General features: G+C 42.1%; 1 protein-coding gene across 2 annotated transcripts in view; it reads right to left on the bottom strand.

The window, feature by feature from the left end:
- LOC309714133 (sodium channel protein type 3 subunit alpha-like) overlaps nt 1–27,170 on the bottom strand; it is a 279,618-nt gene that overhangs the window by 71,400 nt on the left and 181,048 nt on the right. For both annotated transcript variants that reach the window (XM_082546328.1, XM_082546327.1), the window contains exons 17-21: nt 23,316–23,489; nt 16,661–16,822; nt 16,385–16,579; nt 1,188–1,328; nt 981–1,101 (exon numbers count right to left, since the gene is read on the bottom strand). In XM_082546328.1, the coding sequence (XP_082402454.1) occupies nt 981–1,101; nt 1,188–1,328; nt 16,385–16,579; nt 16,661–16,822; nt 23,316–23,489 (793 nt within the window). The remainder of the gene's footprint in view (nt 1–980; nt 1,102–1,187; nt 1,329–16,384; nt 16,580–16,660; nt 16,823–23,315; nt 23,490–27,170) is intronic.

The raw sequence follows: 27,170 nt of genomic DNA on the forward strand, positions 1-27,170 counted from the left end.
GGTACTGGTTTTATTTTGTCGGATTTATCCGGCACACCTTAAAGGCCGGTCTGTGAAAGTATTGTCGGGCATAAACCGGTCCATGGCACAAACAAGGTTGGGGACCGCTGCTTTAAATAGATCAAGTTAAGTCTTAAATGCATTTCAAAGATGGAACTGCATGAATGCCACATGCATGGAAGCTTAATTTACTAAAAATCCCATCATATTTTACCAGATAAGACTTCAGCGTAGTGACTGAGACCATATCCACATCAGGAAAGTCCTTCCTGGGGTCTGTGGCCATTTTTTTAAGAGACTTCTGCACAATCAGACTTCTGCTGCTCCTCTAACAGACTGATTTATTTGGGAGGGAACTAAACTACTTCATGGAAACTTCTCTTCAGCTCATTAAAAACATTCACTTTTGCCATCAGACCTGGAAGTTTCATGTTTTTGGTTTAATTTTAAGAGACACACCTGTCAATAATAGTTGACGGTGACCTTTGATGAAAATCTTATTTAAAGAAATTGATTTAGCAGCTTAATCTCATTTGTTAATTATGTACAAAGACTTTTTGAAAAGATGTTTGTTGTTTAACTGCTTCACACGGCTGATTGCTGTTTATGTGTGACTGCTTCTTGGCTGAGGGCAGGAACTTCCTGGAAACAAAGCTGGTCGGCTTTGAGTGGCTCTCACCCAAGAAGATGCTTGGCACACAACCATCAAATGGCAAATTAATGTGTTTATATCTTTTATGGATCGGCAGCTTATAAATACCAGATATTTTTACTCTTAAATCTCAGATGTCACAGTGCCTTACATGCATTAAACTGAGAAACAGCCGCAGCTACATGACAGCAGTCCAAGGCTGGTTACTGAAAGGTGGAAATTAGCCAGATGAGGAGGTCATTGTGAATTCTAACAAAGGTAACACGAGAGGACGAGTACATCCGATCTGTGTTAGTGTGCGACAGAAATAATCTCTGAGGTATGTCACCTATGACAGCACCGTTGGCCTCCGTGTGGATGGTACTGAGGCGTTTCAGCTTCATCATGGCTTTGGCCTCCTTTCGCTTCTGACGACGACGCTTCAGGTTCCCATTAAAAAAATCCACCACCTGAACCACAGACAACATGAAGGAAAACACAGTGTGAGACAGAACGAGCTCTGTGGTAGTTTACAAAGTGACGCACAGACGGGTACCTGTCTGCGGCACCAGGCCAGGCCCCGGGTGATCCTGTGAATAGCGATATGCAGGTTGTTCATCTCCCCGTCGTCGTCTGGAGCCGAGAGGTTGTCAGAGCTGAAACTGCTGAGGAGCAGAGCCAGGAAGAGGTTCAACAGCTGGAGACACAGAGAAAGACAGCGAGGGAGAGACGCTGAGTTTAGAAATTCAGTTTGTAAGACAAGGTTCAAACGTGCATCAGGACTCTCGCCTCTCCTTCTCTTTGACGTCACGGTTTGCTGAACTGAACTGTGGGTGCGGTGTGAGCGTTGAGAAAAGTTCAACTGTTCAGGCTTTCTTTTTTCAAAAATGATCTTCATTAGTTAGCACTGATGGATATTTGCTGACTTCGCCAGTAAGCACCGAAACACCAGGGTTTCTCCCCAGAGGCTAAATCTGCGTCTTCGCTGCTGTCTGCACTGACCTCTAAAGCTAACAAAGACAGAGCATGGCACAAATCCAGCTGAGTCTCAGGGAAAGCTCATTAATATTTCAGGTACTTCGACATAAATAAGTTTTAATCCACTTTTACAATTTATCCTCTGGAGACCATGCATGTGTGAAGATCTTCAAGGTTGTTAGGAGCCATTAACCCTCCCTGTCACCCAGATGTTCCCAGTTGCTTCCATTCTCTCATCCTTTATTCTTTAGTTAACTCATTAAACACACACACTTACACACTCGCACACACACACAGCCTGTGTGGCGTCACAGTGTCCACGGAAGGTTGATTGCTCAGTGTGTGCTGAATAATGCCTGAGGCTCTTAGTAACTGATCACCAAGCCGGAGTGCTGCTCTTAGCCAGATTGCTTCTCTTTAACCACAACTCTGTGTGTGTGTGTGTGTGTGTGTGTGTGTGTGTGTGTGCGTGTGTGTGTGTGTGTGTGTGTGTGTGTGTGTGTGTGTGTGTGTGTGTGTGTGTGTGTGTGTGTGTGTGTGTGTGGTGACAGGTCAGGTGGCTCAGGTAGCAGCTTCCTGCATCTGTCTGATTTCAGCCAGCAGACCTCACAGCAGCAGACAGGTGGGTTTGTTTCATGCTCAGAGGCACTTCGGCAGGCCTTGCTATGCTTGTAACATAAATGACACCATGAGCACCACAACCGGCAGCACGGGTCTGTCTAACAGAACAGCCTACCAGATCAAAGTGTGCAAAGTGTGAAGCTGGAAAAGTTATAAAGGGTTTATCTTCAGATGTAAGATGAGGACTCGCTGCTCCTTTGTGTTGATAAAGAGCCCGATGAGGTGCTTTAGATCATAACGGTCCTGGATGCCCGCCCCCTTGGAGTTTTTTGGGGTGCATCCAACTGGGAAGAGACCCCGGAGTACTCTCCATAGAGATTACATATCTTGTCAAGCGTGGGATTACCCAGAAATAACTGGAAAACATTGTTGGGTAGAAGGGTGACCCAATTTCAGACAAATGAAGGAAAATGTATTAAATGTATTTTTATGGTTTATGAGACCATCTGAGCAAATTTTCTCCAATAGCAAAGGGTTATCGTCATAGTCAACCAAAGACATGTTGGAGAAGTTCTCGCAGATGGAACAAATTTGTCTTTTAACATATGTTGAGTTACAGATCTAACGCCAAACCCCAACCCTAACCAAAGAATCGAGAATGAACCCAAAAACGAAGTGAAAAAGAATCACAGAAGGTTTTAAAATCTACCCTGCATCCTAAACTCTAAACGAGAATCCCTGTATGTCAAACAACGATGCTGAGGCCCTGCTACTTCCTGTTAAAAATATTTCCGATGTCAGCCTGGGTATGGGCCCTGTGTCCTCAGGTCATCCTGGTCCAGTCCAGCTCATAATAATTATCTCGCCGTCCATTTCTGCCTCGGCCCATCTATCAAACATTCACACGTCTCATTCACAGCTATTGATGAATCAAGCAGCGCACACACCCCGCAGGCTGGACGTCCCGCAGCTGGTTGTGTTTATGTAACGACTCAACTGGATCCGGCAGCTTTCCAGTTTCTGGTTGTGTAAGAGGAAACCGGGCCAGTGGGTCAATATCTGACACCAGGAAGCAGAACTCTGACATGTGTGTGCAGGCATGCATTACTCGTGTTGTGAGGACATGATGCAGCGCATGCAGTCATGTTGTCAGGACTTCTCCCCCAATTAATAAATCCTCGGTCATTTATATTTATTTATTTGTCCATTTTTTTTCTTGAGAAAGTTTTCAGTCTGCTTTGTGCAGGTTTGTGAACTCTCCAATTATATTATTTAAGGGCTGTGACTAAAAAGTATTATTTTACTTTAAACTGAAATTTTTAATTACCTAGGTTACAGTGTGTGTGTGTGTGTGTGTGTGTGTGCATTGATCCCAGCTGGTGGTGGCGGTGTGTGTGCTGTTGTTTATAGTACTGATCAGCGTTCTGCTGGTACAATCCCAGTTTCACCAGCCCAGGTCGCTGGAATTTGATTGGCTGTGCCCTTGACTCAAACACCAATAGATCAATGCAGCTGATTGGTTAACATGGCAACATACCTTGACAGGTCAACCAGTGACCTTGCTGCTTTCCAACAGTCGATAGGAGATTGCTGACAGAAGTCTGTTTTATCAGTTTATTCATTTAAGCCTGTTTATAGGTCAAAATATGCCCAACCTTAATTATGTTTAAGTATAGTTTTGGCCACCTGGGGGCAGTAAAATCGCCGTTAAAAGTGAGGAAACAACCTCCTACACCTACTGCACACCCAGAAGTTTAGCGTAACACCCCCGTCCTTTTCCAGCTACGCTTGTCTCAACAGTATATATCTGCTCTTGGTCTCTACCAACATTTAAAATAAATATCTGGCTCTTTAGCTCGTGAATACTCCACTCTATGGTTCACCAGCTGCCCACTAACTGTCTCTGTCAGCTGTTTGCAGCTGAGTAATTTAATATTGATTCATTCGGCTATAATAGATTTTTTGATTGATAAGATTTAATAAATTATCAGGAATAGTAAACAAAGAAGATCCAAGGTATGAGTTGCTCTCTATCAGTCAGGATTTGGACCAGAAGCTGTAACACACAGACTAACATCTGGAAATCCTGTACTCGGTGCTCAATTTCCTATTTTGAATTAAAAAAGTTCCTAAAACAAAACACAAGTATCATACGAAACTTCTAACCTGCATAAATAAAACACGATTCAGGCCAGAGACCAGAAATGTGGAGCCATGTTGACTTAATCTAATGTGACAGGTGTCCGCTTGGTTCCAGCAGGACAGTCAAACTGGACTAAAGCCCTGCTGCTGTGAGAGGGAAAACCCTCCGTGAAACAGCTGCATGTATTATGATGAGGAAGTGTGTGAGGTGGATACAGTGAAAGAGGGAGAAGGTTTATAAGTGTGTCCGTGCATCAGCCGTGGATGTGTTTATGCTTGGTGACAGCGTGAGCCATCTGTGTGTGGGAGCGCGTGTCAATTTCTGGACCACCTGATCCCCCCAAATTCACCTCGTTTAACTCGTTAAACGGATCGTAGCAATTAGCCTGGGGATTGGGCCAACCATCCACGCACTCTCACTCTCACACACACACACACACACACACACACACACACACACACACACACACACACACACACACACACACACACACACAGAAAGTTAAAGGCACAGCTGAGCCACTGGTCGAGCACACGGGCGGCAGAAAGATTTTGTTATTTATTTCCATGTATTTCTGATTGGATGTGAGACTAATTTGACCTCTTTTCAAAGTTCAGGTAATATTCTTCTCACTGTTGCTGCGTCTGCTTTACTTTCACTTTATTTCACTTCAAAAAGCCGCACTGATAAAGCCGCACTGATCTCTACTCCATTAACTGTCTGCTTCATTATGTTGGTGATGCTGGTTTAAATCCATTCTAAAGTTTCTGTGCAGGTGAACGAGGCAGAACATCACTTCTTCAAATTACAAACATAGTTTGTATCGATTTTATTGGGTCTGTCTGTGCTTTCAGTGGCTGCATTTTTATGTAACACACCTTGTATCTCTTTTTGCGAGTGCTTCATGAATATAAAATCTAATAATGTACTAATAAGAACTATTATCTTACAGCAGTGGAGCTGGATGCAAATGTATCTGTGAGGAAGAAAAACATCTGATCGAGTTCTGCCCACATCATGATTCGATGTCTACATGCAAATGAGCTACACATATTGTATACATTGGTGAAGACCAGCACAAAAAAGTGAGACTGCGGAGACGAACAGACGACAGGTTTGCCTGTAGCTGCTTGGCGAGACAACCCAAGCTAAGTCCTTCTAGAAGAAAGTCAGCAGCCATCTTTGGAACCAGTCTGTCCAGTTAATTTGTCCATCGGTCAGTCAAATCTGAAATTAACTCATATTTTTATACAGTAACTTTAGTATATTTAATGAAAAGTTTTAAAATCATGCCGTGAATATATTGAGAGTTACAGGCCGTAGAAGTACAAATGTGGCGCTTTTTATTCTGCATTATTTTTCCATCATTGAGTCCTCATAATGTCTGTACAGGCGTTTAAAGCCAACCAACCAAATCAACTTTACACATGGCATGAACTAAAAAGAGATCAATAACAGGCGTGCACCAACATGATGTCTGCGAGGCAGAGGAACCGAAAGAAATGCTGGTAACCTGGATAAACTTCAAAAAGCACATTTTGGGTCAAACTGCCAGCTCGAAATCAGAGACAACCCAAACGATGGGCTGTAACGCCACCTGTTGGTTTCAAACGCCACAGTTTTTACCTTCATGGTGGTGTTTCAGACACTTCATTGTGTTGATGAAAGGGTGGAGTGCTGAGTTATCAGCTAAGCTTGACAGACATGTTAACATGAGACTCTGTGGGAATCTGACTCACTGTCGAAGCCTGCCTCGAGCGGCCATCAGAGGAACTGCAGGTTTAGCTTCATCTTTCTTGCCCAAACAAATTACAGCAAATTTTGCCTGCTGTGTATTTTAAAATCAGAGATCATTGACTGAGGAAAGCTGTTCCACAGTTTGGGCGCTCCAACCTCAAAAGCACGATCGCCTCTGGTTTTAAGATCAGAGCGAGGGACCGTTAGAAGGGTTCGATCGGAGAGCCGGCTGCGTTGATAAGGCAGGAACGTGTCCACGTACAGCTTTTTGTGTTAGTAACAGTGGATTCTGAATTTCACTGGAAGTCAGTGAAGGGATGCAAGGATAGGTGTAATATGTGAGCATCGGCTAGTTTTGGTTAGCAGCTTTGAACTAAGTGGAGACGAGCTATGGAAGACCTAGAGATGCACACAATGATCAATCTTTAATCATTCACAATGTGTCAGGGGCTGGGTCTGTGAGCCGGCGTTTGTGTGATTTTGTGTTATGCTCTTATGTTAAAATCATGTGCTGTTCTTAAGTTTGGTTTGCTGGTTTGTTTTTTCTATGCTTCTGTGTAGGTTCCCCTTGTGTCCCTCTGTCACTCCCTCTATCTCGTGTCAAGTTTGCGTGTCCCAGTTCATGTCTCTTCACATTTCCTGTTTTATTTTGAAAGTCTTGTTTCTATGCTCTTTGTGCTTAGTGTACTTTTCCCTGTGGTGTCATGATTATTTGTGTCAGCTGTGTTTCCCCAGGTGTTTCCATTTCCCCCGTTACCCTTCTGTGTATTTAAGCCCTCTGTCGTTCTCTGCTCAGTGTTGGTCCGTCTGCTTGTCTTGTGTCGTGTCACAGTATATTTTCTGGATTGTTTTCACGCGTCTGTTTAGGTCTCTATTCATGTTTCGAGTCATAGTTTTTACAGGTGCCTGTTCAGATTCACGTCACGTCAATGTTTTCATGTTGAGTTTAGTTTATCCCAGTTCAGTCTTGCCTTGTTTTTCTGTTTTGGACTTCGGCTAATAAACTGCTGACTTTTGGTTAAAGCTTTGTCTCTCTGGTGTCTGCTTTTGGGTCCGTTTCAGAGACACGGATGAAGTTTGCATGTGTTGGATGTTGTTTGTTGTGAAATAAAGCGAGCATCTCGCTCAGATCTACAGAGTCCCGTCATTCATCACGGTCGCTGTCGCTGACTCGCTGAATACTTTCATCATTAAAGACCGACTGTGCATACAGGAGCGCTCAGCTCTGAGTGAAGTTCATCTCGGGTAGTCGAGGAGAGCCCAAGAATCAGCTGCTGCTGTCCTGGATAATTTCATGAGCAACAAACACACACACACACACACTCACGCACACATGGGGGAGGTGGTGGTGATGAATGGGCAGGTAACACGATCTGCTTTTGGTGCTTCTCCTCGTCACAACAAACCCCTGTGAGCAAAGCCCCCTGGGAAAAAACGTTTGCAACGTGAGAGATGAAGAACGAGAGAGAAGGGTGAGAGAGGGAAGAGGAGAGAAAGAGAGCGGGCGAGGAGAGGACGAGGTTATCTCTTAGCCTGTAATATTGTTTTATATAATGTTTGAACACAGGGAGGACAAACTGAGTTACAGGGACACCTAAAATGTACAAATACAGAAGCAGAAGGCTGCGAGATGTGAACTAAAGTATATGGACGCTGTACTAAAACGGTTTAGAATCACTAACAGAAACGCTGGAGCCTCAGACTGATCATTAAAAGACATGTTAGGGTCACATTTCCACAGGAGGACGTGCCGTCTGTCATTTCCCACAATCTGTGGTTGGAGCGTTTTGAGGATTTTGCATTCAGAATAAGACTCAGTGTGTTTCAGATTAATACTCCCAACCTGAAGCTATGGGAACGTGATGATCCCGGGGAGTTGCCAGACAAGGTTTAAAGCCATTAAATACAAAGAGGGATAATTGGACCGCACCACCACTTCCTGCTGAAAGGGACAATGTGTGTCTTCTTTCATTTAAAAACAAAGTATTTGTATTTAATTAAATATTTGCGTTTAGTGTTTAATGATTTTGATTTTCTTCTTTGGTGTTTAGTTTATTAACAAACCAGAGTATACTGCATTGTTTGTTGTTTACCATTGTGTTTTGTTTAGTTACCCCTCGTGTGTCATAGTGGTCTGCTCAGCCATTGTATGACCCTTGTGCGTCATTTCATGTGTGGGTCAGTTATGTGTGTTTGGGCACTCATTTGGTTTGTTAAGTTTTGTTTATTTGACGTCTTTTATGAGCTCAACATTTATTACTTTTGTAAATATGATTTTAGGGGGTTAAATAAATGAAAACCATGTTTTTCTAATAATTCCTGAGACTCCTCCTGTTTTTCAACTCGGTCCTCAACATTTACCTTAAAATTAAGTTCAGCTCTTTCAGTGTTTCTGTGGTAACCGTGGTAATAACTACTGATCTTAGTAGTTATTGCTTATTTTTTTAAGGAAACCAATGAGAAATCAAAAGAAATGACCCAATTTCAAAAGGCTGTAATTAATAAAGTAATAAACACAAAAGCTTGCAGTAAATTTTATAATATATGGGTGAATATAATGTTTTACATACAAAGCAACTTTCACAAGTGCCCTATATGTCTCCCTTGGATGAACAGCATATTATATGTCCATCTATCATCCATGCATCCATGCTGCTGATGGAACCTATTTTACACATGTCAGTAATCACATACGTGGTTCTAAATGTGCAACTGAAACTGATGTGTTGGGTTTTCTGCCCTGGGTTTGTCTCTTAGGTATCACGTACTGGAGATGTTTTAGGACAACTATGAACAAACAAAAACAGTTCAGTCATAATTATCCAACCAGGTGTTTGTACGGTTGTTTAATAGGATAGCTGTGCTCTCTGTGGGGGTGTCAGGGGTAGAGTGCTGTTAGGAGGCAAGCCTGTCACAGCTGTCACAGGACGAGAGGTTGGACAGGTTCTCAGTCCATCATAAGGCTCATAGTTCTGTGCGATCCACTGGGTTTAAACATCAGTATTGGACACTGAGAGGATGCAGTTTGCGAGCCTCTCAGTGTTTACAGCATGGACATTTAATCATTTTACACAAAAAGTAGCGCTTTTGGGGTTTATCATTATAAACTCCATGTTCCGGACACAGAGGAAATAAAAAGATTGTTAGTGCTAAGAGTTAATATTCTTTATCTCCACTGGACTGATCAATACAAGCCCAACGTGTCCTGGTTTCCATAATTGTCCACTTTTTCATTGTGTTCTGAATCCTGTTGTTTTATTTTTAACTTATAATAAAACTCGTCTTAGAAAAATATACATTTAATGTAACAGAGTTGATGCATCCCACCATTTATTTTCCTCCGCACGTGTGTTGTTTCTGCTTTGACCTGAAGCGCCTCATATAAGACCACCACCAGATGTTTCTTCTACTAAGAATAATCCATCCAGCATATATGTAATTAATCGGTCAGACAATTCAAACTGCTGATTTGTGCTGTTTGAGCAGCTTTGGAGGCCCTGCTAAAAATGACAATGATAGAAGTGAATGTACATGTATAAATGAACGGAGAGGAAAAGAAGTGGAAAAAAAACAGGAGAAGAAGAGGAGGAGAAGGTGGAGGAGGAGGAGCGCAGAGGCAGGTGTGCTGCTGCTCAAGTGCTGGCTCAGGAAAACACATTCAGCCGCTCATTTGTCATAAAGAGAAAAAGCAAAGAAACATCTGGTTCCCTCTGTGCAGCTGCACACACACAGACACACACAGTTCAGGAACACAGTCTGCAGGAAGTAGCAGGAAACACTTTTCAGAATAAAAGCCCAGGAACAAAGGCAGCTCAGAAACTGTTTCTGAAGAACATCAGGACAGAGATCTACATGAATGAATCCATTACTCTATTAGGATAATCCAGTGATTTACAACTTTAATCAACTTCACATTTACCTTTAATGACAAACTATCTATCCCAGGGGTGGGCAGTCTCAGTCCACGAGGGCTGGTGTCCTGCAGGTTTTAGGTCTCACCCTGGGTCAACCCACCTGAATCACATGATGAGTTTGTTACCAGGCCTCTGGAGAACTTCAGGACATGTTGGCTGTTTCCCAATTCAGGGTCTGCAGCCTCAACGATCCTCAAGGGCCGCGTACTCAAAGACCACTAAGGCCGGAAGTGCGAGGCTTGTGAAATGGGACGGTCTAGCCTCCGTCGCGCTGCCCAGGTTGCCTAGCAACCATGATACTAACCACTGGAAACGTGTCATACAGCTTTGTTTGACAGAAATGAAGGAGAAAATCTTTTGTTTATTTGTTTCTTTCTACATGAGCTTTGATCATTCTCTGTAAGATTAAGCTCAGCTATTGAACGGCGTATATTTTAAAGTAAAGGCTTTAAAACCAAGTTAGTACAAACGTCACTAATGTCACATAACTTTGCCGACATGTGGCCAACAGTAATGTTTAATGTTCTTCGTTATTAAACATTTGCACATAAATAAGTGACATAATATTCAGTACTTAAAGTTTACTCTTCGGGGGTCCCTCATCCGCCGTTTTTTTTCGGCACAATTATCCACACCCAGCGCCACGCTATGCATTCTGGGATATGTTGGGCCACGAAGGACGCATTTGAGGGCCGCATTTCGAGCAGCCTTCAAATTGGGACAGCCTTCGTCGTGTCACTGTGACGTAATCGGCCTTAAAATGCGGCCTTTAAAGCTGCAGACGCTGAATTGGAATACAGCGGTTGAGGAGCTAATTTAGCCATTTAAATCAGCTGTGTTGGTTCGAGGCCACATCTAAAACCTGCAGGGACACCGGCCCTCGTGGACTGAGACTGCCCACCCCTGATCTGTCCTGTTCTTAAAGGCTATTTGGTGTGAGGCTGTGTTGAGAGTTTGGTTCGCTTTGCCAACAAGATCTTGACAGAAGGATGTGGGCCTTCTGCCGTCACTGAGTGTGTGCACACACACACACACACACACACACACACACACACACTATATGATTGGCTAAGCAAATGTAAATAACAACACACATCATTAGGTGTGTGTGTGTGCATTCTGTTTTTAATTAAAATCAGAATCAGCTCTTACAGTAACGCGTCATCTGTGTGCTCATGTGCAATACTGTCGGTCTGCGAACAGCTGGTCCTCTCTCCTGCCCCGGTGCCTTCTGGGTGTTAGAGTAACATCGTGAGGTTCAGTGTCACGGCAACCATGTCTCACATCTTGCCCGCCAACTGTTTCCGTGACAAAACTCTGAGTCGTTAAAGTGAAACTTCCTTTTTTTGTATTTCTTCTTTTTCCTTACTTCCTCCTCATTTTTCCCTTTCCTGCTTCGCTTCGTGTTTTATTTTGCACTTTTCACTTTTCTTCCACTCTTCGTTCTCCTTCTGTGTTTCCCCCTTTTGGTCTTTCCATCTTTTAAATTCCTCCCTTTCATTTTAATTCCATCTCTTTATTTCCTCCTTCCTTCCTTTCTTATCATACTTCTTCCTTTTCCTTCTTACCTTTTCTCGTTCCTTTTGTTTTCATTTTCCTTCTATTACTTCCTCTTTTTCCTTTCTGGTTCTTCGTACCCCTCCATCTCGCTGTTCATTTTTACTTTTTCCATCTTTTCCTTCTTCTGTTTACTTTTGCTCCTTATTTCCTTTTATTTAAACAGGAAGCAGGAAGCTTAATTTCTTCCCTCTGTGCCTTGTTCTTGCTTTTTCTGATTTCTTTCTTGAAACTGTGTCAGATTTATTTTCCTCTCTTCTTTCCTCTTCTGCTCTCTCCCTCTCACCATTTACCATTTCCTTCTTCCTTGTTTAGTTTTTCCACTACTTTTCCCTCTTTAGTTCTCTTGCCAAAATGTTTTCCTTTTCCTTCCTCACCTTTTCTCTTCCTCCTTCATTTCTTTTATTCTCGTACTCTCCCTTTGTCTTCTTCTCTTCCTTTCTGTTTTTCTTTTCATCTTTTCTTTTCTCTAGTACCTATTTTCTTCCTTTTATACCCTCAGTTTCCTTGTACCATTTCCTCCCTTTTCCTGTCTTTACATATGAGACTACTTTTCTTGTTCCTTTCTTTTACCCTGTGCTTCTAAATTCTCCTCTTCTTTCTTTTATTGCATTTCTTCCCTCTTCATTTTCTTCCTCCTCAACTTTTCTCCTTCTTTCCTGTACTGTATCAGTTTTATCACTTTCTTCCTCAGGTTCTTACGTCTCTATTACCCCTTACCTTTTCTCCTCATCCTTCTGCAATAATCCTTTAACTCTGTTTTTATTCTTTGAATTTGTTTCTTGTTTGTTCTACTGACAACTTCTTTTCTTGAGTTTTTCTCACTTCTTTCACTTTGTGAGTTCCTCTTCTTGCTCCTATCCTTTCCCACTTTTTGTCCTCCTTCCCTTTTATTCTTTTCTCCTCCCCTTTTCCTTCTTCCTTCCCTATTTTCTTCCCATTGCTCCTTCCTTATCTTCTCTTGCTTTTCTTTAATGGCATCTCCCTCTTGTCCTTTCCTTTGATCTTTTCTCTCTCTGTCTCTGTTACCACCTCTTTATTCCTTTTGGCATCACCTCGAGTTACCTTAACTTGAATTACCCTTCCTGCTTTCCTTCCTGTCTGTTTACAGTATTTGGACATGCTTTCACTTGTTTCCTCCTTCCTCACTGCCTGTTATGAGGTCTGACAACGTGACATCCTATAACCACCACCACCAAAAAAAAAAAGTCATGCACACATACAAACACGTGAACGCATGCAAGGCATGTGCACACCTAAGCACGCTGAGGTGTGCACAATGGGGCCATTTCTAAAAGGATAAATCACATGAATAGCAAAGGTTCACACACACACACACACACACACACACACACACACACACACTCATTCACTCAGGTCAGCATATCCCTCTGTAGGAGGAGATACAATTCCTGTCACTGAGGACGGAATAAGAGGCTGTTGACGGCATGCTTGTCTGCGTGTGTGTGTGTGTGTGTGTGTGTGTGTGTGTGTGTGAGCTGTCTGGCCTATCAAGCTCATTATTAAATATCCATGAGACCATTAAGCTAAATAGATGAGTGAGACTCTATTATTGCTGCGCGCACACACATTTCATGATCCACTGACTGGTGAATATGAGAATCCACTACAGAGTATATTACAGGCTGTGAAGACTAGACAAGGAAGAGGAGGGACAGAACGAGGAGCCCAGGGAACAAATGAAAATGATAAAAACGGAAATTAAGGAGTAAAATTAAATTGTATTCAAGCTCCTTTTTCCACATTTGTTGATCCTGCTTTCTTTGTCATGTAAAGCATCCTTTAAATATATTTATTTAAATATATTTATTTAAATATATTTATTTAATATATTCTATTTATCCAGTTATATTTGGACCCCAAACTCTGGTGTTGGGATATATATACGCTAAGATCTGACTGCTACTCAGACACCTGCTGCTGCTAAAACATAAATGCAGTTTAGAATAATAATGCTATAAACTGCTGAATCTGTTTGGCTGCTGCTCTCCCTGCATCAGGCTCATGTTGGGACATCAACGATTATGGAGCCATACCAACAAATCTATGATGTACTGTTTGTTAACAATAAAACATTTTGAGATGGATCTAGTTCCACAGATCCAGAAAAAAACTAAAAACTTTCAATCCAAGATATTTTTATTCCAAAAAAGAAAAGGTAGCATCGGTGCAGCACCTAGTTTCCTCTGCTGCCCAAACATCTCCTGTTCACGAGTTGATTTATCTGTTTGACCTGTTGTACTTTGGTTAATTTAAAAAAAAGAAAATCTTGTATTCGTCTTTGTGAGTAATGTCACCCTGAGATCCCGGTTCTAGGCAGAAGCATATTTATGGGATAAATTCATCTACAATCCACTGAGAATTAGGGAAGAGCCAGAAACACAACAGCTGAGACAAACTAGGAAATCATGCATACAGCAGAAGAAGCTAAAGTAACACTTTCAAGTGCTGGGATTTTATTTCAGTGTTTTTAATGTTTACAGTAAGGGGGATTCCAGAATTTGAAGAAAATTAACTTCAGCTCAGTCTTGAAACCAAAGTTAGGAGGAGGTGCAGGAATCAGGCTTCACCTCAGACTACTTGAAATAAAAGCTTATTATGGATTTTATTTTTGTCCGGTGAGGCCAAACACAAGTTGATGACCGGCTTTATTGCTTGCATTCATTTCAGTCAGATATCCTCCCACGTTATTCCACAGAGGAATATCCTCTATAGCTGAGGAGGTAGAGCAAGTCAGGCTTTAATCACAAGGTTGTTACTGGACATTCAGCTACTCGAAGTACGGGAAAAGGTACTGAACCCCAATCTAGCCCTGATGAAACGGGGTATGAGTGTATGATGATAAGGTTTTTAAAAATGATTAAAGGCATAAAGGAGGTGTGCCAAGTACCTGTCCTGACAGGTGTATTGAAATCTTACTGTAGAGGAAAACTTACTAATATTTACTCAAAATCTGGTTCAGATGTAGTTTGACTGCTGAACTTACTCATTATTATTTCAGAGACGTGTCAACTCTGCCAGCTCACAAGTGACCAGTACTTTTGTTTTTTTTACTAATGCTGCGGAACAAAGTAATAACAAACACACCCTGCATGTGACAAAGTGGTGAATAATATCGTCTCACTTCAGCTATGACTTGTGTGCTTGAATGAGTGTGTGTGTTTGGGGGGGGGGGGGATTTGACCATCTGATCGTGGAACTTTCTCTTCTCCAGTTACGTACTACTATAATCCCTCTCCCCCGACAGACAGACAGACACACACACACACACACACACACACACACACACACTCTGATTGATTGATGTGTTTAGACGTGCAGAGGTGACGTGTTCATGCTAGCAGGGGGTTGCATTGTATAGTAAGAGAGGTAAAACGAGCTCTCTGTGTGTGTGTGTGTGTGTGTGTGTGTGTGTGTGTGTGTGTGTGTGTGTGTGTGCGTTGGGGGTGCTGGGTAAGATGAGATGGCAGATAGTTATCAGAAGAAAGGAAATCTTTTCTGTTCTCCTTTTGTCAAGTGCTCCCTGCATTGGTCTGTGTGTGTCTGTGTGTGTGTGTCTGTGTGTGTGAGATAACACTTAGTCTACACAAAAATTAAACTGCTAATACAGTCCAAGTAAAAACAAAACACATAAAAATGGAACGAGCATAAAACAAGTGAAATGTATTTATTGGTCAAAGGAGCTCAGCTTCAAGAATTTGCTCTGGAAATTTCTTAATAATGAAAGTTATAAGATGAAATAAATGACTTTTTTGGATATGTATGTTGTGATGGTGAAGGCCATCAAAATCAGCAAGCATCCCTCCTCTGTGGACCACAAGTCTTCTCCGAGCTGGCTGAGCTGTCACATTTTCATCCCTCAGCCTCGACTCGAAGCAGGATTCGATACCCGCGGTAGCACATGGCTAAGTCAGGTCAGGAAAGCCCACCTGCTGACCAAAACACAGCCTTTCTCTTCTGCCCAACAGTTATTTTTAACGAGCTCTGTTTAGCCAAAATGCTGAATTACAGTTAACTCTAACCCTAACGACTGTAGACTCGGTCCAAAGTGCTTGGATAGAAGACAGCTGGCCTTTGATTCAAGCACTTTGGACTGGACCATGACCTGGATGATTAAGAACCTGCACAGACACACACAACTACACAACTACCAACTCAGTTTGCTCACAGTTATGAGCAAAGTTAGCCAGCATCTCTCACTACACTGAAGCAAATATCTCAACTTTTGTGAAAAATCTTCCTCACACTGCATTGAAACACTCATCAGCTGAGATTCTCCTGACAATCAGAATCCAAGGAGAAGCTTATGGACGCTGTCTGACAACAACAGGATTTCAAGGGTCTAACTTCTCTTTCACATTGACCCAGGGGGACAAAGGGACACGGCCTTGAGAAAAGTGAGAGAAATCATTAGACTTCATGGTGAGTTATGATAATATCTTACAGCAGTATTCGAAGTGTAAAACCTTTGTGTTTGGGTTGAATACATCATTGCACCAACTTAGGTCAAAAGCAGCCATTCCTCCTTCTGAACAACATTCCAGTTTGCCAATGTCGAGTCATTTAAAGTGACTGTCTCTGGAGACTGACAATGACCGTGAGACTACATGGACCAATGTTAAATAGCTAGCCAATGACGCTAATTTGCTAATGATGCTAAAGTTTTACATCTCCTCAAAACATTTGTTTTAACTTGCAGACTGCCAACACCAACTGACCGGCTGGAGCACAACGGACATTCCAGCTTAGTCCAATAGATGATCATACCCAGTATAAGTCAGTCACACCTCCTAAAAGTCAAAATTCCAGAGGGATTCTTTGATTAAGCAGGTAGGAACTCACCACCAGGTTTCCGATGACCATGACCAGCATGAAGACGAGGATGCAGAGCGGCTGCCCTGCGACCTCCATGCAGTCCCACATGGTCTCTATCCACTCGCCGCACAGCACCCTGAAGACGATGAGGAACGAGTGGAAGAAGTCCTTCATGTGCCAACGAGGAAGAGTGCAGTCCTTGGAGATCTTACACACACATTCCTGCAGAGGCGGCAGAAAGAAGCTCAATGTTCTGAACAAGCGACGTCAGGCCCGTACCTTAGTCTGGGTCAGAAGTGTTACCTGGTAGTTTTTCCCAAACAGTTGCATGCCGACCACGGCAAAGATGAAGACGATGATGGCGAGGACAAGCGTCAGGTTGCCCAGAGCGCCCATAGAGTTCCCGATGATCTTTATCAGCGTGTTGAGAGTTGGCCATGAGCGAGCAAGCTTAAAAACACGTAGCTGCAAGGGAAGCGAGGAAAAGGAAGAGACAGCAGAGCTAAAACCAGGTTTCTCAGATGATGTCATGGGCACATTGCTCAAGAGTTGTCTGCCATATTGGATGTAATTGAGCTATCGGTTGCTAGGGAAAAATGGAAGTTGGCAGTGGTTCCTATGGCTGTTTCTAGGTTAAATCAGATGTGAAGACAGTGCTACATGAAAAACCACACAGACATTCTCCTTCAAATTAAACGTTGTGCCTCAGCACTGCAGCCAACATGTTGCAAAGACACAACTATTACTTTGAAGGTAAACTCTTCATTTCTGGTTTGTGTCACACTTTGCACAGTTTGACTGCAGCCCAGAGAGCAGTGTTTGTGGGCAGGTGCATGACGTCCATTCCAACTACAACTGCAGCAACATACTGGTGGTCAAAGCAATCACAAGGAGGACGGGCAATTAGGGGTGGGCGATATAAACGATATACGATAGAAACAATATAAATTTGGCCAACGATAGAGATTTTGACTATATCGCTCTATTGCGATAGCGCATGTTGATGATGTCATCAAGCGGCGCCTGTTTTGGTCGAAAGCATCGCAGCGGCTAAAACCATTATCATCTGCAAATTATGGCTGGCGACAGTCACAGCAAAGAGATGAAGCCCTTAACAGTGTTTCCTGAAAACCCTCTCCTGTCTGATCATTTCCTGATAACATTTACTTTTACAATAATTGATTACACAGCGGTGAAGAGTAGACTTTATCAAAGTAGATGTCTTTCTGAAAGCACTGTAACTAAGTTTAAGAATATAATCCACCCACTGTTATCATCTCCAATGCCCTGTACCAACACAGAGCAAAGCAGCTATCTGAACGCTACCCCAACAGAGGTCGATTATCTTGTTAATAATTTCACCTCCTCACTACGTACGACTCTGGATACTGTAGCTCCTGTGAAAACTAAGGCCTCAAATCAGAAGTACCTGACTCCGTGGTATAATTCTGAAACACGTACCCTAAAGCAGATGACTCGTAATCTGGAGAGGAAATGGCGTGTCACAAATCTAGAGGATCATCATTTAGCCTGGAGAAATAGTTTGCTGCTTTATAAGAAAGCCCTCCGCAAAGCCAGAACATCTTACTATTCATCACTGATTGAAGAAAATAAGAACAACCCTAGGTTTCTCTTCAGCACTGTAGCCAGGCTGACAAAAAGTCAGAGCTCTTTTGAGCCAACCATCCCTTTAACGTTAACTAGTAATGACTTCATGAACTTCTTCACAAATAAAATTTTTATCATTAGAGAAAAAATTACCAATAATCATCCCACAGATGTAATATTATCTACAGCTACTCTTAGTACCATTGATATTAAGTTAGACTCTTTTTCTCCAATTGATCTTTCTGAGTTAACTTCAATAATTACTTCCTCCAAACCATCAACGTGTCTTTTAGACCCCATTCCTACAAAACTGCTCAAAGAAGTCCTGCCATTAATTAATTCTTCGATCTTAAATATGATCAACCTATCTCTAATAATCGGCTATGTACCACAGGCCTTCAAGCTGGCTGTAGTTAAACCTTTACTCAAAAAGCCATCTCTAGACCCAGCAGTCTTAGCTAATTATAGGCCAATCTCCAACCTTCCTTTCATATCAAAAATCCTTGAAAGAGTAGTTGTCAAACAGCTAACAGATCATCTGCAGAGGAATGGTTTATTTGAAGAGTTTCAGTCAGGTTTCAGAGCTCAGCACAGCACAGAAACAGCTTTAGTGAAGGTTACAAATGATCTTCTTATGGCCTCTGACAGTGGACTCATCTCTGTGCTTGTCCTGCTAGACCTCAGTGCAGCGTTCGATACTGTTGATCATAATATCCTATTAGAGCGATTAGAACATGCTGTAGGTATTACAAGTACTGCGCTGCAGTGGTTTGTATCATATCTATCTAATAGACTCCAATTCGTGCATGTAAATGGAGAGTCCTCTTCACACACTGAGGTTAATTATGGAGTTCCACAGGGTTCAGTGCTAGGACCAATTCTGTTTACATTATACATGCTTCCCTTAGGCAGTATCATTAGAAGACATAGCATACATTTTCACTGCTATGCAGATGACACCCAGCTCTATCTGTCCATGAAGCCAGATAACACACACCAATTAGTTAAACTGCAGGAATGTCTTAAAGACATAAAGACCTGGATGGCCGCTAACTTTCTGCTTCTTAATTCAGATAAAACTGAGGTTATTGTACTCGGCCCTGAAAATCTTAGAAATATGGTATCTAATCAGATTCTTACTCTGGATGGCATTACCTTGGCCTCCAGTAACGCGGTGAGGAACCTTGGAGTCATTTTTGACCAGGACATGTCCTTCAACGCACATATTAAACAAATATGTAAGACTGCTTTCTTCCATTTGCGCAACATCTCTAAAATTAGAAATATCCTGTCTCAGAGTGACGCTGAAAAACTAGTTCATGCATTTATTACTTCCAGGCTGGACTACTGTAATTCATTATTATCAGGATGTCCAAAAAACTCACTGAAAAGCCTTCAGCTAATCCAAAATGCTGCAGCAAGAGTCCTGACAGGGACTAGAAAGAGAGAGCATATTTCTCCTGTTTTGGCTTCCCTTCATTGGCTTCCTGTTAAATCCAGAATTGAATTCAAAATCCTGCTCCTCACATACAAGGTCTTAAATAATCAGGCCCCATCTTATCTTAATGACCTTGTAGTACCATATCACCCTATTAGAGCGCTCCGCTCTCGCTCTGCAGGCCTACTTGTTGTTCCTAGAGTATTTAAAAGTAGAATGGGAGGGAGAGCCTTCAGTTTTCAGGCCCCTCTTCTGTGGAACCAGCTTCCAGTTTGGATTCGGGAGACAGACACTATCTCTACTTTTAAGATTAGGCTTAAAACTTTCCTTTTTTCTAAAGCATATAGTTAGGGCTGGACCAGGTGACCCTGAATCCTCCCTTTGTTATGCTGCAATAGATGTAGGCTGCCGGGGGATTCCCATGATGCATTGAGTTTTTCCTTTCCAGTCACCTTTCTCACTCACTATGTATTAATAGACCTCTCTGCATTGAATCATATCTGTTATTAACCTCTGTCTCTCTTCCACAGCATGTCTTTATCCTGTCTTCCTTCTCTCACCCCAACCGGTCGCAGCAGATGGCCGCCCCTCCCTGAGCCTGGTTCTGCCGGAGGTTTCTTCCTGTTAAAAGGGAGTTTTTCCTTCCCACTGTCGCCAAAGTGCTTGCTCATAGGGGGTCATATGATTGTTGGGTTTTTCTCTGTATCTATGAAGCGCCTTGAGGCGACTTTTGTTGTGATTTGGCGCTATATAAATAAAATTGAATTGAATTGAATTGAATTGAATTGAAATATGGGGAAAGCCAAAAACTGCGCTTCCTCCACTTCCGTAACATTGATTCATTAATGTTGAATTCTCTCACAGCTGCTCTATTCCCATGTTGTTGCAGTATATTAATAACTAACCTCGTATTGTGGATGAATAATCTCAGTTGTTCTCCTGACTGAAGTTTGGCCCGTGTACAGCATCCTGCTATGCAATTGCATTTGTCCCTGACCACCAGAATCCCTCACGTTAACTTTTAATGAGTGGAAAAAAAGTTGGCGTTCATCCTCCAGCTTCACTGTGCTAATGTTATGCTAACATAGCTGTGTCGCTAGCAATCATGTAGCACAACATTATATGTCAGGTAGTCAGACTTCAGTAACCCCTCAAAGGCCACTGCTGTTTAGTTTCTGTCTTCATTTATGTTGGAAGTGATAGCAGAGCTGTACGTTTGAATTGTTTCAGAAATCTCTCAGTCAGAACATGGTATGAAATGTTTAGGTGTAAACTAGCGAGCTAACTTCCTGTTAACTTCTGTCTCTGTTAAATTTAATAAATTCTGTTTTCATGGCTGCATCGATGTAAAACTTAATTGTTACACCCGATAAAGCAGCAACGCTGATGATTCTTTTAAATGATGAAAGAATTTAGACCGTTTTTAACTCTCAGTGTTCGTTTGACTTTGGGACCTGAAGTTGACGGAGTTTTGGACCCAGATTACTTCGCGAAGCTCCTCACTACGGCAGCCATAATGCTCTGACAATCCATCAAGCTGTGCGGCTTACCAAAGTTGTACTAAAACATTTTTTTTAACAGATTTCTGCACGCAGAAATCGGTTTGAGGTCAGTAAGCACAACCAGAATTCATACATAAGGCACACTCTCGATTTTTGAGAAAATTAAAGGATTTTTAGTGTGGAAAATACGTTATACAGAAGAAAAGAATATATCGTGATATATATTATTACCGCACGTGCTTCAAATTATATCATATCATTATATGAATTTTAGGCCATATCGCCCAGCCCTACGGGGAATACACCTTTTTCCCTAGCAACCACTCATTGGTCACTGACTGGTCTCTAGGCCTGTGTGGTTGGGACCTTATTCATCTGATCCTATGGTCACATGTCAAGAATAATTAACATCACATGATGGGTGTCTGTAAAACTTCAATACAGGATTTCTGAGGAGAGTTTGGTGTGGCCTGTCATGGTTAATATGCTCGGCAGTTCCGCAGTAACCAAGCGCCTAGCCTCCATTTTTATTAGGATGATAGCCAAGTTGCCTCGTGTTCATCTGCTAAATTTCATCAGCTTTGCCTGAAATGTCATGTTTGTCTGAAGTAAATGGTGTAAATGTCTCTAAGATTGAGAGATATTTGGATCTTTAACAAGTCTGACAAAACAAACAGAAATTTAAATCGAAGATTTGAGGAAAATTGCTGATTTTATTTATTTGAAGTTCATTTGACGATCGTGTCTGAAGCTGCATACTCATATTGCCACAGATGGGGCTTTGTGTCGTTTTTGGACTCACAGGTGTTTTTTTACTTCTCTCTTTATTTTCAATAAATCAACCGAAAGAGAGAGGAAGACTCAAAGACAATGAAAGCATGAAACAAAATTAAGGTCAGCATCAGAGAGAGAGGAGAGAAAGAAAAAAAACAGTATTCAAAATTACAGAGCACGGCTGAGAAAACAGAGGAACAAAAGAGAAACAGAACAGAGGAAGAAAAAACAAAGAAACCAGGCCGGCGCAGAAGAAAGGCTCAAACATCAGAGTGGCTTTATTAGTGTGTGCGAGTCTGTGTGTGTGAGTGTGTTTGCCTCTGGTAGAACCTGACAATACCCAGAGTGACACTTAGAAAGATCGACGCAGACTGATGAAGACAGCCTGCGAGGATCTGTGTGTGTCTGTGTGTGCGTCTGTGTGTGCGTCTGTGTGTGTCTGTGTGTGTGTCTGTGTGTGTGTCTGTGTGTGTCTGTGTGTGTGTCTGTGTGTGTGTCTGTGTGTGTCTGTGTGTGTGTCTGTGTGTGTCTGTGTGTGTGTCTGTGTGTGCGTCTGTGTGTGTCTGTGTGTGTGTCAGTGTGTGCGTCTGTGTGTGTGTGTGTGTGTGTCAGTGTGTGCGTCTGTGTGTGTGTGTGTGTGTGTCTGTGTGTGTGTCAGTGTGTGCGTCTGTGTGTGTGTGTGTCTGTGTGTGTGTCTGTGTGTGTCTGTGTGTGTGTGTGTCTGTGTGTGTGTCAGTGTGTGCGTCTGTGTGTGTCTGTGTGTGTGTCAGTGTGTGTGTCTGTGTGTGTCTGTGTGTGTCTGTGTGTGTGTCAGTGTGTGCGTCTGTGTGTGTCTGTGTGTGCGTCTGTGTGTGTGTCTGTGTGTGTCTGTGTGTGTGTCTGTGTGTGTGTCAGTGTGTGTGTCTGTGTGTGTCTGTGTGTGTCTGTGTGTGTGTGACCACTACTGTCCTCATCTTGTTTTCCTTGTTTGCCGGTGAAGCAAAATTGGACACAGTGGAACTTATATTTTGAGTGACACCGCTCATTATCAGCCAATCATCACGTCCTCTGCGAGGTGCGAAACATCCCGCTGAACACTGCCGTCTCATTGGGCCTTCAGCTGCCCATCAGCTGAGTTTCCAGCTTAATTATTATCTCCCGACTATGAATATACTGCGATGTCCACTTTAATAATTCCTAATGAAACAGAGAGCGGATGTAGCTGTTCTTGTGTTTGTACATTGGAATGTGCTTTCTAATGTCAGACTGCCTGTACGAGGGTAATGTGACACCATGTGACTTTCTATCAACATGTTTTAGAAACTATTTCTCCTGCTAAGATCTGACAAAATGTAACAAGTGCATTTCTTTGTTTCTTGTAAAAACTGACTTGTTAGCCATTTACTCTAATGTACCTACCTTTAAGTATTTGTAGATAAATAAAATTAGATTTTTATTCAAAATAAAATACATTGAAATTTAATTTAATTACTCAGGAATTACATCCTTAGTTGGGTTTCAGGATTTTTAGTCCTTCCAAATCAATCAGAAATCAGCTGGCTGATGAACTACGTGTTGTAATGATCAACAACATTTTAATTCAAGCCACCCCTTTGTTGAATTTGGTGGTAAATGTGGGACAATCGGTGTGATTTACCAGCCTGAAGGAGCGCAACACGCTGAGCCCCTCCACATCGGACAGGCCGAGCTCCATGAGGCTGAGGCAGACAATGATGCTGTCGAAGATGTTCCAGCCCGTCTGGAAGTAGTAGTATGGATCCAGAGCGATGATCTTCAACACCATCTCTGCTGTGAAGATGCCGGAGAACACCTGAAAGAGACACAGCAAGGAATGTAAGCTAGGTTTGGGACGTGGGGAGAGCGCTGCAACGCTGTTTTATGTTAGCATTCTTTAAACACACACATAATTTTCCGAGACTGTTTTTACAGCAGCACGCTCTGAATCACAAAACGGTATTCCTGTAAATGTTTATGTTAGCAGCAGATCGTAAATGCAGCAGCAAAGCCCTGTGTGTCCATATTATTTTGATTAAAGATGATTAAAAGGACCTAGAAGTGTTTCTGAAATATCACAGCCTCTGCCTGTGTCTGCAGGAAGTGAAAACATATTTAACATGGAGAACGATGACAGCGGCAGCAGCATGTGCTCATGCTGAAGCAGACGTCGAGACGAGAAGGTTTTTATATTTTGTCTTTCACTTTGCTGCCCCAGGATGAGAGAAATCGGGCTTATTTTGAACTGTCAATCATGCAAAGCTACTCTAACCAGTTAGTAGTACTGAGAATACAAAGGAAGCTGAGTCACAAAAGTACACACAACACAAAGGAAAGAACGTGGACATGTGCAGGTAGAGACAGAGACAGTCAGGTGAGGACACACAACCACACAGAGATACAAGAACTAAATGAAGGGCAGAGTTAGCCAAAGGGTAGGACATTTCAGACTGGGTTAGGTTCACACACACACACACACACACACACACACACACACACACACACACACACACGTCACCTCGTATAACTGCTGCTGAAGTACACAAGTTCTTTAAACACCAGCAGGATTTCAGCTGCTCCAGAATAAAAGGACGTTCCAGCACACTGACCTGCCATGCTAACTTTAGCATGTGTGTCAGTTAGCATGAAGTGTAGCATCTTTCAAACAGCTGAAAGATGAAGCTAGCACAGAACGTACCACGAACTGCAGTTCCTCTAATGTCCACTCGAGGCTGTCTCCAGCACTGAGTCAGTCCCCATACACTCCCAGGTTCAAATCTCGGCTTTACAGCAGAAGGAAGCACGTTTAGAGCCTGATACAAGTAACAGTGTCGGACTTTAAAGCTAATTCCCCTCTTTGCAACATCGCTGAGTGGTGTGAGTTTTTAGGCAGCAGTGATCTGAGGACTTGGTGACAGACCTGTGTGACAGACAGAGTCTCTCAGTGTTGATTTGGTGATTTTAGAAAGTCTAATAAGACTTTTTCTCAGCTGGCTGCTCCTCTGGTTTGATCTCTTAAGCCTCTCTGTCTGCCTCTCAGTGCAGACCTCAGCTCATCCAGGGTCTGCCTCGCTCTGCTGTACATCACACGTGTGTCTGTGTGTTTGCTACATTTAAAGTGTGGGTTTATTCCACTCTGTGTGTGTGTGTTCGTGTTTTGCAGCAGCTCCTCTCCCTGCTTGTTGTTCCAGACTGAGGGGATCCTCGATGTGACACAAGCTACGTGACACACGTGTGTGTGTGTGCGTGCATGTGTGTTTTTCAGCCTGTGTGTGTTTCACAACCAGTTTGTATGAAAAATGTGTGCATGTACGTCTCCTAAAAAGTGAGTTTTCACTTCAGTTTTATTTCTGTGTTTGGGTGCTACAGAAAATCAGAGGCTCTGGGGTTACCTCTCTCTAAAATACTCACACACACACACACACACACACACACACACACACACACACACACACACACACACACACACACACACACACACACACACACACACACACACACACCTCGATCCTCTTATATGGGCTCATTAACTCTGTAGTGCGTTGATTAGCTACTCAACAATCATGCTGTTATTATTACTGGCATCAGGAGAGCCTCTCTCTTGCTCTCGCTCGCTCGCTCGCACGCACGCACGCACGCACACACACACACACACACACACACACACACACACACACAGGTAAAGTGTGTGTGTGTTTGATGTAATGATGAAGGAGGCTCTTTCAGAACCAAAGGGTGAAGAAATACATAGAATCAAAGATTAAGAGGAAATGAATCAGTCTGAAAAAAAGGTAAATTTAAACAAATTTAACAGAAGGAGAACAAGAAGAGGAGAAGGTGAGGAAGAGAAGAATAAGAAGGAGGCTAAAGAGGAGAAGTGAAAGAAAAAGGAAGAGAAGTGAAGAAGAAGACAAGAAATGGGGTAACGGAGAAGGAGAGGAAGAATAAAAGAAGAATGATGAGGAAGATAAAACTAAGAATAAAGGAAAAGAGAAAGGAGGAGGAGGGTCAGGATGTGGAGGACAAAGGACAAAGAGGCGGTTGCTGGTTTGAATCCTGCCTGAGTTTGCATGTTCTGTGGGTTCAGCAGTCACATTTATCAGCGCTCTGTTTTTAAAGAGTGTGTGTTACTGATCGGTGCACAGAGTGTAACGGTGTGCTGACATCAGGCGGAGTGACATTAATCAAGTTAGACACAGTTCAGCTGTCAAATGTCAGCAGCTGCCTTTGGGCTCCAGCTAAAAATCACATCACTTCTCAGAACGCTTTATTTTATTATGCAAGAAATATTTGGTAAACTCTCTGAACGCTGAGGCTCAGCGAACATCACTCGGATTTATTTTTATTATAAAAACACATGGACTGATTTTTTCCCCCTGTTTTATTTCTAAAGTTTTTAAATGCAAGACAAAATGAACAGGAACACCATATGGAGTGCACCAACCACAGCAATACTTCATACAACTTTCAGAAATCATGGCAAAGTTCAAGCATGAAAAAAAAAACCTAAATTAAACCAGTAAACATATTACATTACATTGTACAAGTACATTTCTCCCATAAATCAGTCTATTGCACAGCCTCTTCACCTCACTGTACAATACCTTTTGTGCAATACTTTTGTAAATAGTCAACAGTGCAATAGACCTCAATACTTGAAATGTGCAATTCACTTGTATTTTTATTTTTTAGTCCTATTTATTCTATTTATCCCCTTCGTATATTTTATTTATATTGTCTCTGTATTTATATGTGTGTGTGTGTAATATTCTGTAACTCTGTAACTTCTGTCGGTGCTGTGCTTTTTTGGAAATCGAATTTCCCAGAGGAACCCACCCGAGGGATTAATAAAGTTCTATCTATCTATCTATTAAAAAGAAATCAACAGATCACAGTTTTCCTTCCTTTCTATTATTTTAAGAGATACATATATGCATAGATTTGCTCTGAAAATTAGGACAATATTAATTTGCATATATTAGTTTTCATTTGTATCTCATTTGCTTCATTAGCATTTTGTTATTAAATTAATCATTGTACAATTTATTTAGGTTTTGGGGTGGGGAGTGGAGGGTTGTATTGAATACTGAAAATAGGCCAATGAGAATAAATATCAATAATACAGTTTAAAATTTAGGTTACTTTACAAACAGCTGTCCTGACATTGGCTGTGAACAAAACTCGCCAGTCAGGTAGCGAGTAATCCCGCCACAATAAAGTGCAGCGTAATAATGCTTTATGTCTCCATAAAATATGAAGATTAGACAAATAAAACAAGTGGAAACCAACACAGAAATGATAAAGCTGCAGTTCCTCTGTTGTCCACTTGAGGCTCACTTCCACCTCACAGGCAGCTGGAGCTGTTTGCTAGGCTTCACCTCAGCTGAGTGGCCTTTTGGAGCATTTTTAATGACATCATGTGACCAATAATATGGCTCCTGCCAAACAGTCTGAGCTCCTGTACTTTGAATGATTGAGTGTCTGTGCATTTGAACTC

This window comes from Aulonocara stuartgranti, assembly GCF_965226115.1.
Source record: "Aulonocara stuartgranti genome assembly, chromosome: 9".
Classification (NCBI taxonomy): Eukaryota; Metazoa; Chordata; class Actinopteri; order Cichliformes; family Cichlidae; genus Aulonocara; species Aulonocara stuartgranti.